The sequence below is a fragment of the Opisthocomus hoazin genome, chromosome 3, assembly GCF_030867145.1.
Source record: "Opisthocomus hoazin isolate bOpiHoa1 chromosome 3, bOpiHoa1.hap1, whole genome shotgun sequence".
Lineage (NCBI taxonomy): Eukaryota > Metazoa > Chordata > Aves > Opisthocomiformes > Opisthocomidae > Opisthocomus > Opisthocomus hoazin.
In genome coordinates this window covers 6,970,098-6,985,298 of record NC_134416.1, presented here as the reverse complement: position 1 = coordinate 6,985,298, position 15,201 = coordinate 6,970,098, and the positions used below count along the sequence as shown (strand labels likewise).

The following is a 15,201-nucleotide window of genomic DNA, read 5'->3' as shown; positions in this document are numbered from 1 at the left end:
AAACAGATTAAATCCTCCAAACCTTCTATCACAGGCAAGTTTGAAAATAATCTCAGATGATGCCTCAATCTGTAAACTTGGTGTTTCATTATAGTGGAATAAATGTTCCAATTTCAACTGGATGATGATTCTGGAAACAGCCTAATTTTAAGAATATTCTCGTCATATCAGGAGCACCACAAGAGTATGGATAGACATCAATGAAGTAATCCTAATTTGTTTATTCTTCCCCTTTCCAGCTAGCTAAATAGGCCATCTACCTTATAGAATAAAAGGCTAGCTGGCTCCTTTTAACCATTTTCCTGTTTGCTAGGACTTTGAGTGCCTGAATTCAGACTACCTTGCTAGTCTGTCTTCCAGAGAATCCTGTAAAATATAGGATGCCATCTGACACTGGGTAATCTTTGGATGGGACCATCGTAAAAGCACAGTTCCTCTCTGCAGGTAGCAAATAAGCTTGACCATCAGCTGAATTCTGAAGAGCCAAGAAGCAGTGCAACAGGTCAAGAACAACCCAGCACTGTTTTCAAGCAAAAGGAGGATCTTAGAACAGGGGCAAATTTTAATGATTTCTTCCTGGCAGGAAGATGCAACAGAAAGGTAAAATGTCAGCCATCAGATGAAAGACCATGAAAGTAATCTAGATGCTACAGAACTCTGAGCGAGATAGCAGAATTTCTCTTGGAGTTCATTGAAAATGATGGCAATGTTAATACAGGAAAGTCAGCATGTAGGATATAAAACTTTTGATATGATGATGCATATAGGGCTGTAGACAACAAGCCTTGCAGAGGAAACTATATTCACACTGAAATACAGTGGTCTCTTGTGACACAGAGAGAACAGATAGATGTCCAAAAGGCATGACTGTTACATCCTTAGAGAGATCTCACCAACTCAACAAATAAGCTGATATGGGTTTAGATAGGTGCCATTTTCATCAGTTAGGACATGTAACACTGTAAAATTGGTCACTGTCCCAGTGGAGACACAGGAGACACTGACTTCTGTATCACAGAGCACAGTGGAGATGCAGAACACTCTAGTCTGATTTTTCAGAGAAAAAGCTCAAATGGTAGTTACAAGAAAAGTACAACACAACTTAAAGATGAGAATTCAAGTGTTGCTAGAGCCAAATGAGATGATATTTCTCAAATCAGTGTCATAAGGACAAACGATCTTACTGACTATAGAATTTGTGAAAAGTCATGGAAGTTAAAAGAGATGACACTGCTGTGGGAGCTCAATTAAACCATGGAGCAGGGACTTCCAGAAACTTGCATCATACGCGTGTTATCTGAAATAGCATGCAATATATGTTGCATTGCAAACTGCTAGTACTCTTGACGGTTTTCCAGCTTATGGGATGCCACATCATCACAGACAGAGCAAGTGAAGGAAGACATCACTAACTCAACTTTTTCCAGTATCTTTGTTCTACTTGGAAAAAGATTCTTAAAGCGAAAAATTGGATCCAGAGTGCTACCACACCAAAGAAAGACAGTTTTTCTTCTTGTCAGAAGGCAGAACATTGTTGGTGAGATCTGCTAGAAGATGGTAAATATCAATATCTTTTGTCACACACCAAATCACAAAGTAATGGGAAATCTGGTTGCCTGTTGTGTCTTCTAATGCAATGTTAATGCGATTTTGAGCTGAAATGTGTATCAGAGACTAGAGATTTTCAGAGAATCCCTGTGTAGAATTGGGTATGACAGCTTTAAGCAGGGGAACAAAAACTGTCAGAAGGTCAGGCTAGATAAAAATTCTTAGTTTTCAATGTTTACAGAACTTCTATGCACTTGATTCTCTGAAATATTTCATAGTGGTTTATTCTTTAAAAACTGCCAATGTGTTTAGCCTTTCAATAACTCCATAAGGTAGGAGAGCACAGGTGTATTTGTTTATCTGGACATAGTTAAGGCAAGCATTAAATAGGTTTATTAATTCCAAAGTGGGATGAATTTGACCTGCTGACTTAAATTAAATTACCTATTTACTAAAATGTCAATGCTGAAGTACTGTGCCCATTGCCAAAAGAAAGAACTTGAGTTCAGTGTGTTTTCTGTTAAGGGATTTAGCTTGCTTTCTTTATCCAGTGGCTGCTCTTATCTAAGTATCTTCACACCCAGTCACTTTCCTTAAGTGCTAGTGGGTCATTACATCCATTTATTTCTCTCCACTCTTCACAAAGTTTATCTTGTGAGGAGGACATGTGAGTCCTGGCAATATCTAGACCAAAGAGAATATGTTAAACTGGTCAGCAAAAAAATCCCAAAATAAATTAAAAATCCACAGTTTCCTCAGCATTTTTAGCGTAGGCTGGTTGCAGACATCACTCTAAACAGTCACATTATAAACTGACTTCTCATTTGTTGTAAGATGTCATTATGAAGATTTATCATGCATAGCCAAATGGGAACAAGAGGTTACTAAAGAACCATTCATTTTTCAGCTGCATTTTATTTGTAATATGTTTTCTTGGCAGATGTTATCCCCATAAATGAATGAATGTTCTGAAGAAACGAAGTGGACATGGATTGATGGGAGAAATTGATCTACATTTGTTAATGTACTTTTGCTGCAGCAAGCACATTAAGTAATTGAAGTGCTGAAAACGATCTTCCCATCCAGAAATACAATCTACTGAGCTCCATTAATGCAAGGACAAAGGCCAATTGTTTTTTCCATTGCATTTCAAGTGCACCTTGTCTGCAGTATACACACCATATAGTTTGATTGTATCCATAGAATTAAACTATCCAGTTGCACAAACAGTTGTTATCTCAAGGCAACACTGAAGGATGAGATGTCAAAAAAAGAGTAATGATTTTGAGTTCCCAACATAAACCATCTTAAAAGGATCTGATCTAGAGATGGTGTACAGTTTTCCATTCTGAAAATTAGAGTTTGAGATGTTTTAAGCTGAATACAAAACTATCTGGAAAATAAAAGTCAGAGACACTCTGGAACAAACTCTTCCCATGCACAATGATGTTTTCTACTATCAGAGCATCTGAGCATTTGTGATTGTACCTTGTTAAGAACAATCTTTTGAGATATTATTACTACTCCCATGTTTGTAGATAATAGCTGATGAGCTAAAAGGCTGTTCAAGCTCAAACTCAAGAATTTTCCTGAACTCATTACTCACTCCAAAAAAGAACAGTCATAGATCATTTGGTTTTGCAACAGTTACCTTAAAATGCATCTTACAAAACTCTGCAGAAGTGTATGGACAGTACTGCCAAGAATAGGATTTCTTCAGATATAGAGAAGCAGGGAAATAAAGCTGAACCACATCTCCTAGGCAGTGCTTCGTCTCTGAAAATGGTGGGCATCAGTCACTAATTTAGGGACATAACAGTGAGAGAAATTACTACTGTGTTTTCTTTCTTCAGCTCTAGTTCGTATGGCAATGTGAAATTTTTCACATATAGTTCCCAGCAATCATTAATACAGAGTTGGAAACAGGCATACAATCATAGAATGAATCATAGAATGGTTTGGGTTGGAAGGGACCTTAAAGATCATCTAGTTCCAACCCCTTGCCGTGGGCAGGGACACCTTCCACTAGACCAGGTTGCTCAAAGCCCCATCCAACCTGGCCTTGAACAGTGCCAGGGAGGGGGCATCCATACCTTCTCTGGGCAACCTGCGCCAGTGCCTCACCAGCCTCAGAGTAAAGAATTTCTTCTTTATATCTAATCTAAATCTACCCTGTTTCAGCTCGAAGCCATTACCCCTTGTCCTATCACTACATGTGCTTGTAAAAAGTGCCTCTCCGGCTTTCTTGTAGGCCCCCTTTAAATACTGGAGGGCTGCTGTAAGATCTGCCCAGAGCCTTCTCTTCTCCGGTCTGAACATTCCTATCTCTCTCAGCCTGTCTTCATAGGAGAGGTGTTCCATCCCTCTGATCATCTTTGTGGCCCTCTTCCTGACTCACTCCAACAGGTCTGAGCTTCAAGAGATTTGCATGGGCCCACCTCTCAAGCCTGTACAGGTCCCTCTGGATGGCATCCCTTCCCTCCAGCATTTTGACTGTACCACTCAACTTGGTGTCATCTACAAACTTGCTGAGGGTGCACTAAATCCCATTGTCCATGTCGCCAACAAATATGTTAAACAGCGCCGGTCTATTTCATGTGCAATACCAAAGGGAAAATTCTGGGCAACATGGTTATTTAAAACAAACACATGTTGGAGAGCCCAGAAATGTTATAATAATTTCAGAGCTTATGAGAACTCCAAATGTCATCACTTCTTAATCCATATGGGCCAGATTCACCACTTGTTCTGCTCCCATTTGGTGTCCATGTAGCACAACAAGAAATGGCTGAGTCACGTGTCGAGAAAGAATGCACACTTTACTTCAGTCACCTTTCACACAAGGCATAGCAGATGATTTTTCTTGGCTATTAACACTAGAATGATAACTAGTCATTAAAACAAATTATTTAAAATTACATATTGCACAACATTCAGCCAACTTGCCTCTGTTTAGTCATAGGTATCAGAGAAAAAAAGTTTAAGTATAATCTAGTGAATCAATACATTCACTTCCTAGCTTTCTTTCTGATCCTAGTCTTGTTACAGTTTTGTCCGCTTTTTCCCATCTGTAGAATATAAACAACTAGGACTTAAGAAAGACATTTTGAAGGATAAGTAAAGGTTGTAAAGTGATTTCTGATCCAAAGATAAAAGGTGGTGATGTTTAAGCAGAGCACAATTTGGTATAGATACTCTGGCTACCTGGGTGGAAATCTTTGTACACACCAGGAAAATTCATAAGAGGTAAGGTTACAGACAGAGAAGGCATTCGGCTTGCTCCTGGAAGACAAACATTAAAATACATCATGCAAACAGTGCTAGCCAAGAGGAATGTCATGCAAACAGATGGGACCGACTCTCTTTGGAAATAAAATGCAAGGTGTGATATTTGATTAAAATCTTGGGTAAAAAAATATAGTTGAGAAGAAGAAATGAAAATGAAACTTTGGGGATTTAGCCAGCTTTTAATGCTCATCAGTCATTAACCTGGAAGATAGCTCATTCTATCATCTATAACATTAAAAACTGACCATCATAAGTTTTTCTTCAAAGCTATTGGTGTGTAATTAGGCAGTGCTTCGCCCATTTTTATGAATCCAATTCATAAAAAAAAAAGTATTTCTACAAGCAGAGATCTTAAATTTAAAGTATTATCCTCTGGAGTATCACAGAGTGGCTTTGATCACCCTTGAGGAAGTTAACTAAGTTTTAAGTTCAGCAAAGCAAAGGTTTTCATTTAATGGGCTAAAACCATGTCTTTGAGATGAATTTCTACTTGAATCAATAGACTTTATAAAATAAGTGGTTGCTTTTCATTCGTGGGTCTTCTAGAGACAGCTGTGATCTTCACTGATGCGTTCAGGTCTGACTGTTTTATCCTCTGAGTATTTGTGCTTAATGATGTAATGAAGAATTGATAACACAAACCCCATAAATTCTCAGAAAAGCATGGCATTAAAGGCAGCATTGAAAATTTGGCTTCTTAACAATGTGACATATTTGTTGAGGAACTGGACACAATAACATCAAGACTTAAGGTGTGGAGCAGTGCATATAGATGAGAAGCAGAACTGAATTTTATTTGTAAACTGCATCTCTCAGCTAAAATCACTTTTCAGCGCTAACCAAATAAACCTATTTTGTGCTGTAAGCTAAATAGCTAGACGAATTACTGGATACCGTGGTGCTGACGATAAATCACTGAAACATAGCGTCTACTGCACAAGCTGAAACTGAGCAATGCAGAAGGAAGCTGCACAGGGTTGTTTCCATGCCGAGGAAGGCTATGGTCACACTTATCCTAAAATCAAGGAGTCATTCAGACTGGAAAGGAACTTGGGCAGTCTCCAGCCCAATGTCTGCTCAAAGCAGGACCAATTACTGAATTTGGACCCAATTGCTGAGGGCCATGTCCAGTCAGGTCTTGAAAAATTCCAGGGATGGAGATTCCCTAGCTTCTCTGGATATCAAATTCCAGAGCTTGGTCATCCTCATAGGTTTGTTTTTTTTTTTCCTTGCAACCAGGATCTGGTAGGAAGGGACCAGGTCTAGCTGTTCTCTCAACAGCTTGTCCTATGTTTAAAGACAAGATTTGCTGCTGGTGATTATGCCATGCTTTCTCTGGGGATATGCACAGTGTGTAGCAACGTGATAACACATTCTGAACACATATAACTTCATCTGTCTCCACTAGTTGCTGTTTGCAAAGTGCTTTAGAGAGGAAAAGTGCCAAAAAGAGCTGCAAAGCATCACAGTCACCGTCATATGAAAACTTGGAGAATAACTTCCCATTCCCTAAAAATTGCACACAAGAACACAATGGTTTTTTGAGGCATCCCACAGTTATTTTATTACCAGAGTTGCTCATTCAGTAATTTCTGGCACCCTCTCTTGTTCAGAATAATTGCGCTGCCACAAGGCTATGCTGGTGTCATGTTTCCGGCTTGTTCTGGTGAAGTTCAGTGCTCTAAAAATGTGTCACTTCACTCGTTCTTAAGTAATAAAGAACTTATTCTTGCAGCACATACACATATATCCTTTCAGAAGCCTGAGGGCTTAGACTCCCTTTCCCTACACACACAGAGCTGAGTGATTCCCAGCAGTAGACACAGGTCCATCTGTAACTCTGTGAATTAGGAATTGCAGTCAACATTTGAAGTGTAGCTCTGTATAAATGTGAACCATTTTAGGTGAAATTGAAGCTGCTTTCTGACATAATTCACTCAGAAAGTCATCAAAGCAGCAATGTAAATGTCACTTGGATTGGGGTGATATTTGCTTCCTTAGAGGAGATAGTATCCAGATGTTAAGGGACAAAGGTTTATTTTTTGGTCAATCAAATACAACAATTAGCCAAGTTTGGGCGTTTCTTCCTTTTAGTTATTTTTTTTTAAAAAAAAAAAAAAAAGCTTGAAAGGAGCACACTTTCTTTCCACTCTTCCAGCACTTATTACCAATAAGGGGTTGTTCAACAAGTGAATGGAACCTGGAGTTAATATTAGTTAAATATTCTTTTTTAAATTAATAAATATTAAATTATTTTTGAAGATTTGGGATACAACTTTCCATGGTTTTTATAGCAAACACAAGCATTAAGAGGTTAATTTTAAATAGTGTATGAGTTTCTTGTCTAATTGCCTGACTCCAGGAAACATGGCTTAAAAAAAAAAAACGTGTAGGTCCTGCACTGAAAGCATAGGCATTGCCAAAGGCTCAGGTACAAACTCTGGTACAGAAATCTTACTAGAAATGTCCTTGCTTAATATTAGGCATCACAAAGATGCTTCTTTAGAGGCGTGAGTTACAGAGGTACATTCCTTGCCAGCCTCTAAATCAGAGAAGACACAATGCAACAAGCCGATGGAGAGACCCCCATTAATGTCAGTGGTTTTGAAGAAGGTTATAGAAGCCTGATTAACATAAAATGCCACATGGTTGTAACTGGTTTCCTGATTGCTTAGCAGTCTTGAAAACTGAGGCTGGAAGAACAGTATGTTCTAAGATGGAGAGGTTTGTATTACTTTATTCGGCTATCAGAACCCATTGCTGACAAGATCACTAAAAAGTGTCCATTCTGCTGTGTTACTGGCTTTGTCTCAGCATCAAAACTTTTATAGCTTTCTTTAGATGCAAACATGTATGTAAACACATTAGCTGACAAGCTTTTTCTTTTTTTTTTAAATCCCGTTCAGTATGTGATTCTTATATGATACTCATCACTGACACCTGAGGAGCCCTCATTAGTGCTTCTACAAAGACCAATGTCTGTCATATAATTTTCCTTTTATTCTCTCCCTTTGGGTAGAAACTTGAGCAGCAGAGTGTTTTCTATTTTAACTCTATACTCTTTGCACACAAAAAGACACTATTGTGTGCTCTTGTCAGAAATGCCAGATCAGGTCTAAGATGCCTGACCCTTGGAGATAATTCCCTGTCCCATAGGGGTTCACTGCACTGCTCCAGTCAGGTCCCAGAGAAGGGACGATCCTTCATACAAGTGCATTTTCCATTTCTGACACAAAATTCTACTTTGCTAAAAAAAAAGAAAAAAAATTGCTGATCACTATTTTCAATCTTGAGCTTAAGACCCCTCATCTAGATTCTGGTCACAGGCTGCAAAGCACTCTGAAAACAGAAAGTAACTTGTACTCTGCTTTTGGCACCAGCTTCCTGTATGTTCCTGTGTCAAACATGCTCACAGTAACCTGTGGAGCTGAGGAGATAATGTGCAGCGTTTTGTAGCAGTTCCCTCGTGATGACATTTCTGTAGCTCAGAACGATTTGCGTTAGGACATCAGAGCAAGAGGGCATCTCCTATGCAAGCAGAGGTAGTAGGAATATCAGTCATACCTGTTATGATTATTATCAGTGAGCAGCCTAGGGACAATCCCAAACTGCGGGCCATACAGACCAGTCAGAGAGAGTTATATATCTCTTTCATTAAAGGAGAGTGAACTGTACTCTACAAGAAGCTGTCGTCTAACTGCTAACTTGTGTCTTGCTTAGGTTCACCTCTCCTGTCTCTGCCACTCACTGAACCACTGTAGTGTGTCACACTTATAAGCAACAGATGGATATGCATATTCTCTGCATAATGTTGTCATTTGATTTTACACCATCTGGTTAATTGTACAACCAGCAATTATTACACAAAAACTGCTGAAAAGACACAAAGAGAACTGACCACAGTAGGCCACAGAAGGAGGTGGTCCAGCAGGCAAGGCACAGTTTTCTTCACTGTATGCTGGCTGCATTTCAGAGGGAACACAAGGTTCTCTGCCACACATAGCATATGAAGCATTATTTCAGGGTCCTGAGTACTATCTATTCAGGCCCCTTATTTCTGAAACTAGATTGTACTAATTATGCGATACTGCCTTGGTTAGCCACCCTAGCAGATGAGTTGGAGTTGGCCTTCAGTTCTCTGTAAGTGAAGAAGTGACACAGAGCAGTTACCTAATGTATTTAGGGTAAGATAAGTCAGAGTATTGCTTATTTGAAGGAGGAAGATAATTTCAAGATGCAAGAGTATTCTACCTTCCACTGACTATTTTGATCATTGGTCAACAGAGTTTGTTGAGATGCTGCTCTTCACCTGCAGAATAGTCTCACATCTTAGACTTCACTCCATTTGGTTTCAATCTTTTCCCCCTACCACTGGAGATCCCACCTCTATTCAGAAGACACAGGGTGCATGAAAACTAAAGATGACTACACTAACTAACTTAAAAGAGAACTGTCTTCATCAATTGTCATGAAAATAACTCATCGTACATGATTCTCCTGAAGTTGGGCATTTGCTACACTTCGGGACATTGATGTTTAGCTTACTGAACACCAGCACCTCAGCTACTTTGATGTGTACAAGTTTGTGCTAAACTAGTTTTAAACCTGTTGGTTCAGTTCAGTGGGTTCTCAGATCTCACTACATGATCACGTAGACAGTCATTGCCTTCTTACTCCTGAACTTTTTTCCTTGTAATTTTTTTTTTTTAAGGTATCTGATACTACCTTAAAGTGAAGGTCTAGATTTACAGTCCAAAAGTGATTTGTATTTCATTACAGGTGGAAAGTTTGAAGAAATGCATATTGTTACGAACAAAGTAACAAGATTTGCCTCAGTCCTAGACTTCAATTTTTTTTTTTTCATATCCTGGCGTTGTACCTCAAAAACTCCAGGAAACAGAGTCTGAACCTCTGAATATGATGTGTATTTTCCAGGTATCCATCTTGAAAAGAAAGGCATTCGTGGATTGCTGAAGCCTAGTTTTCTGAGGGAAGGAGCTGTCGCATTGTGTCTCTGAATCACAGAGTCACAGAATCACAGAACGTTAGGGGATGGAAGAGACATCTGTGGATCATCTAGTCCAACCCCCCTGCCAAAGCAGGGTCACCTAGAGTAGGCTGCACAGGACCTTGTCCAGTCAAGTCTTGAATATCTCCAGAGAAAGACTCCATAACCTCCCTGGGCAGCCTGTTCCAGTGCTCCGTCACCCTCAGAGGGAAGAAGTTCTTCCGCGTGTTCAGACGGAACGTCCTATGCTTTAGTTTGTGCCCATTCCCCCTTGTGCTGTCACTGGGCACCATTGAAAAGAGCCTGGCCTCATCCTCCTGACACCCACCCTTGAGATATTTATAAGCATTCTCCCTCAGCCTTTTCTCGTAGGAGAGATGCTCCAGTCCCCTCACAATCTTTGTAGCCCTCCGCTGGACTCTCTCCAGTAGTTCCTCATCTTTCTTGAACTGGGGAGCCCAGAACTGGACAGAGTACTCCAGATGGGGCCTCACTAGGGCAGAGTAGAGGGGGAGGAGAACCTGCATCAACCTGCTGGCCACACTCTTCTTAATGCACTGAAGGGTATGATTTCATGACTAAGTACACTGAAACACTGTTGTCCATCAGGCAGGCTACAGGAATGTTTTGCCACATCAAAGTTTTGTCTGTTAAGGCAGAGTATCATGTTTTCAACAGCTCCGAATGCTACTGATACTTTGTCTGATACTTCTAGAGTTTTGGAAACTCTGTGACCACTGATCTTTTCCCCAGGGCAATATTACATTCATTTTAGAAGAAGCTAGACTTCATTTTTCCAGTCATTTTTAATCATCACTACCCCTTACACACAGAAACCACCAATGTAAGTGTTAGACACAAAATGCAGCCTGGAATTTGAGGACTTAAAAGAATGATTAGCAGTTGATTGAATCCTGTGATTGGTAACACATGACTTAAATTTATCCTTGTTTTATAATGCATCATTGCCAGAATACCAGCATTATGAAGTCACTATTTCACCTTCTTTGTGCCCTCTGTTCCCTCACAGACCCCGAAAGTTAGTTGCCCTGTATACACAGTAGTTGTGGGCTTTTTTTTCGCTGTCAACTAGATTTTGAAAAGCTTTACGAAAATAAGGTGCAGAAGGATTGCTTCTGACAGAACCAGACAAATCAATTAATTGATCTCTGACAGTCAGGGATAATTTTATTTCCTAGTCTATTAAGGAAAATCAGAATCAGTTAGCTAATTTCACTAGAGAAAATATCTGTCACCAGTTATTAAGCAGCACATGATGGAGAGAATCAAGGATGGAAAACTTCAAAATGTTTTTTCTTCCAGAAATTGCATCACTTATTCTCAACCTTCAGAAGTCTTGCATCACATAGCATTGCAAATCTTTCAGTTTGACCAAAGAAAAGGTTCTTTCTTCCCCTATATGAGCACCTACAGCATTTAAACTTTGATGTCTATAATTACTGACACTGTTACGTTTGTGCTTCAGAAGAAGAGAAATTTAACACTGAGCGAAGCAAACTATTTGCAACACATAATTTGCTGATGACTGTTCCTTTTATATATGCCAGAAACATAGAACCATAAAAAAATATTTACCAAAACAAACCTGATTACTTTTATTTCAGTCTCTTTTCAATATTAACCATTCATACAGGTTAAGAAACATGATTCAAATATCACAAGGTATAATTCAGATAGATTAAGGAGTTGCCACTTCTCGTGGGGAGGGAGAGGTGGCAACTGGCTCTGTGTGCATACAGAATTCAGAGTAGCTTCCAGTGCAATCAAAAGTAGAACAGGAACATTACTGAAGGCCTAACATTTCAAAGCACTTGGACCCTGTGATTTACAGCCAGCAGATCATGCCCTTAATCAGTTTTGATTATTAACCATCACGTAATGGCTCTGGAAGGGCTGATTCTCCCACAACTCTCTTGCTAACCCTTGTTGATTTATTCATTCCTTCATTTGCATGGAGTACTCTTCCTCAAAGGCCTCACAGTTTGCCCAGCCACGCTTTCCCTAAAGGCACTGTCTTTAGAAGGACAGTTAGCCAAAACTAAGTGTTTTGGAAAATACTGTCCTTATTTCTGTACAGTTACATAGTTCCAACTATGTTCCAGTTCCCAGGAATTTCAACATTATGTCAATTATGCATACAGTAGCAGGACTGCTATGTATTTGTGGAGATACATAATCAGGTTTTTGATTATTTTTAAAATTTTGGTTTTGTACCAAGGTATTAAAAGGAAAAATAAGCAACAAAAATTATGATGAATACTGTTCATTGTTGTTCTTGCTTTTGTTGTTAAAAAACACAGCATGTTGGGTTCCCATTAAGATTCCTTTCAGCTCTGCTGCTGTCCTGATGGACAACTTTTCATAAATCACTTTTCTGGCCTTCAGCAGGACAGAATGATATTGACTCAATTTACAAGGCATTCAAAGAAGGAAAACACTAGTTAAATAGAAAATTCCCATCATTATTACTTCTACTACCCTCTCATCCGGGGAGACCATATGTCAGTTCAAGATATCTCAGATGTCTATAGTGAATATCAACAATGGCAATAGGGGAAAAAATAAAAAGCATGCCCAACATAAAATGAAATTTGGCAAGCTCATCTACTCCTTTTCTTTACACTGTTATGCTACAGTGGTAGGGGCTGCTGCGTAGATTAATCCAGTCAGAGGATACTGATCAACAAATAGGAGACACAGTGAAGGATTTTGTTGGAAATGCAAAGGTTAAAACTATGGAAGGAAAGCAAATGTAATACTACGCAGGATATATAATAAAATTAGTGTAAACAAATTTATGCAGTATAATGTATAGTACCATGTGTTTGGAATATTAATCAGTAAAGCAAGGTAAGCATCAGTCGGGAAAAAAAACAAGGGTAATTAGGAACTCATTAGAGTGACAGAAGAATATATTAACTGTGCTAGTGCTAGGTTTACCCCCACACCAGAGATTTGATCTGACTGTCAAAGCCAAAAAAATGATTTTACAGAAATTATTGAATGCAAAAGCAGACCAATATGACAAAAACCAGGCAGCTCGACAGGCAGTAACATGAGAAGTGGGAAGATTCCTGGCTAACCTCTGAACATTCTACCATCTAAGTCCAAAATAATCACTGAACCCACAGATGGGTGTGGATTTTCAAATGTGAGGAAGATCAAAGACATTGCACTGGTCATCAGAACCCTAGAAAAAAAAATCTATATCTAGGAGTGTCTTCTAAGGTCAGAAGGACTGGAATACACAGGAGACTTGTTTTAGAACTCAGATAAACCAAACACCACAAGCACAGAGGATTGTTTTTTCTATTTAACACAAATACTTGGTACAGTCACAATGCTTTCTAACATAAAGTTGGTGGATATTCGCTTGGAGACATGAACAGAATGCCATATGCCAGCTGTTAAAACAAAATAGAACTGTATTTCCTTCATTCAAGTTCACAGCATCTTTTCCACATAGTTCATCTCAGCAAAAACAAATCACAAAAAGCCTGTATACAGTTGGAAACCGCTTTACCTAATCCATCCCAATATCTGAATAAATTCCACAAATTTATTGCAGGAAATGGTGCTGGAGATGGACAAATCAGCTGTGAACCTCCCCTGTGCCAAGGTAAGGCTTGAAAGAGAATATCTAGTGTGCTTTATATATCAGTCTTCATAGATGAAAGAAAATAATATTCCAATAGACCCACTATTGTCTGATCTCCTCAAAGAGTGTTTCAGTATCTTATCTTTTCCTCACTGAAAAACACCCATGGGGTCCAGTATGCAAGCAGAATAACAACTCACACTCAGTTCAGAGCCACCAGGTTGTTATAAAAGATATTAGGAAAAAAGGGGCAAAAGAATAGGGGAAAAAGTACTACAATATGTGCAACCAGAAGTTGTACATATTCTTCTAACTTAGAGGCATGTGAAAAAATAATGTGGCTGCCAGAACCAGAGCTTTATGCAAATATAAGTATTCATGTTCCCTTGTGAAATGGTGGGATTCAGCTAAATTTCGTTAAAAGAAATATAGTCATTAGATTCACGACACTAAAATGAACATGTTCTCATTATAGTTCAATGCAGCTATCATTTAGCACAGAGGCTCAACACCAGTCCAGAAGCAGTTAAAGCAGCTATTGTACTTATATTTGAACAGATGCTTAAAATAATTTAGAACATTACAAGACTATTACAAAAACTAGTCAGTCAGTCTGACTTTATAGTGAATGTAATGTACATTGATCTTCCTTGACAGCAATGAAAGGCCAATGACATCCTTCCCTGCTCCAGAGATTGCATGAAATGTAACTGCATTTGCCAGAAAAGAACCTGTTTTGGAGTTTAACTCTTTTCTGCAAACTACTCCTTTCTAATCAGGTGCATATTAATGGAAACATCAACTCACCCTCTCTGGAAGAGGTCCACATTATGGAATTTGTGTAGCTCCACAGAAAACTCGACCGTTCCCTGGACCTCAGACATGATTTTTTCAGGTCATCACCTTAACAACACATAGATACAGGCATTATAAACATTCGAAGTATTTTGCTTAACAAAACCATGAACAGATTACTACATTTTATGCAGCATCTTGGGATTCATGCAAAGCTTGAAATTGACTGAAGTCAACTGGAATCTTTCCAAGAACGTCATTGGTCTCCATCTTCAGGAAGATAAGCTAAAACCCAGATCAAAGCAGTAATTAAGAGGGGTAAAAAGTCTAATTAAGCCTGAAGACAGAATGATAATATTATGGAAAGTATAAGAAGAAAAAGTAAATAACATATGTGCAAGAATCTCAAAGCGAATTTTAATCAGCTCTCTTGCTGCTTTTGTATGGGAAATTGATTTTTTCGCTTCCCATTTTACCAAATGGCAGATATCCAGGGTCAGCACAGCTCATTTCTGTAAAAGCACAGGCTGAAAAGACAAAACATCTAGATAGATGAGAGCAGAATTCAGAATTATCTTGCTTTTGACCCCTCCTATGACTTAATTAAAGTCCTGGAAGGGAAGCTTCTGAGGGAATATGAATAATTTAAATATTAATGAATGGAAGAGATTCTTCTAAGACAAATGCTGACAATCAAAGCACCTAATAGGCCACAACAGTCAGATCAAGATTTTGAAGCATTACAGCCATTTACAGATAACATCTCACACATTCATTGAATCATAGAATAATTCAGGTTGGAAGGGATCTCAGGATGTCATACCTCACTCAAGGAAGATTTGCAAAGGTAAGTTTCCAAACCAGCCCTATTTAATACACCAGTGTAAATCCTTAACATTTCCTTAATTGTAGCACAGGCAAGTCAATGGCTTTTGCAGCTTTT

The 15,201-nt window shown here is 38.8% G+C and overlaps 1 protein-coding gene across 1 annotated transcript in view; it reads right to left on the bottom strand.

Moving 5' to 3' along the window:
• The window catches only part of FAM135B (family with sequence similarity 135 member B), a 218,949-nt gene that overhangs the window by 137,670 nt on the left and 66,078 nt on the right, over window positions 1–15,201 (bottom strand). The window contains exon 3 of the mRNA XM_075415511.1: window positions 14,271–14,366. Coding sequence (XP_075271626.1) covers window positions 14,271–14,347 — 77 coding nt within the window. The 5' untranslated portion in view covers window positions 14,348–14,366. The remainder of the gene's footprint in view (window positions 1–14,270; window positions 14,367–15,201) is intronic.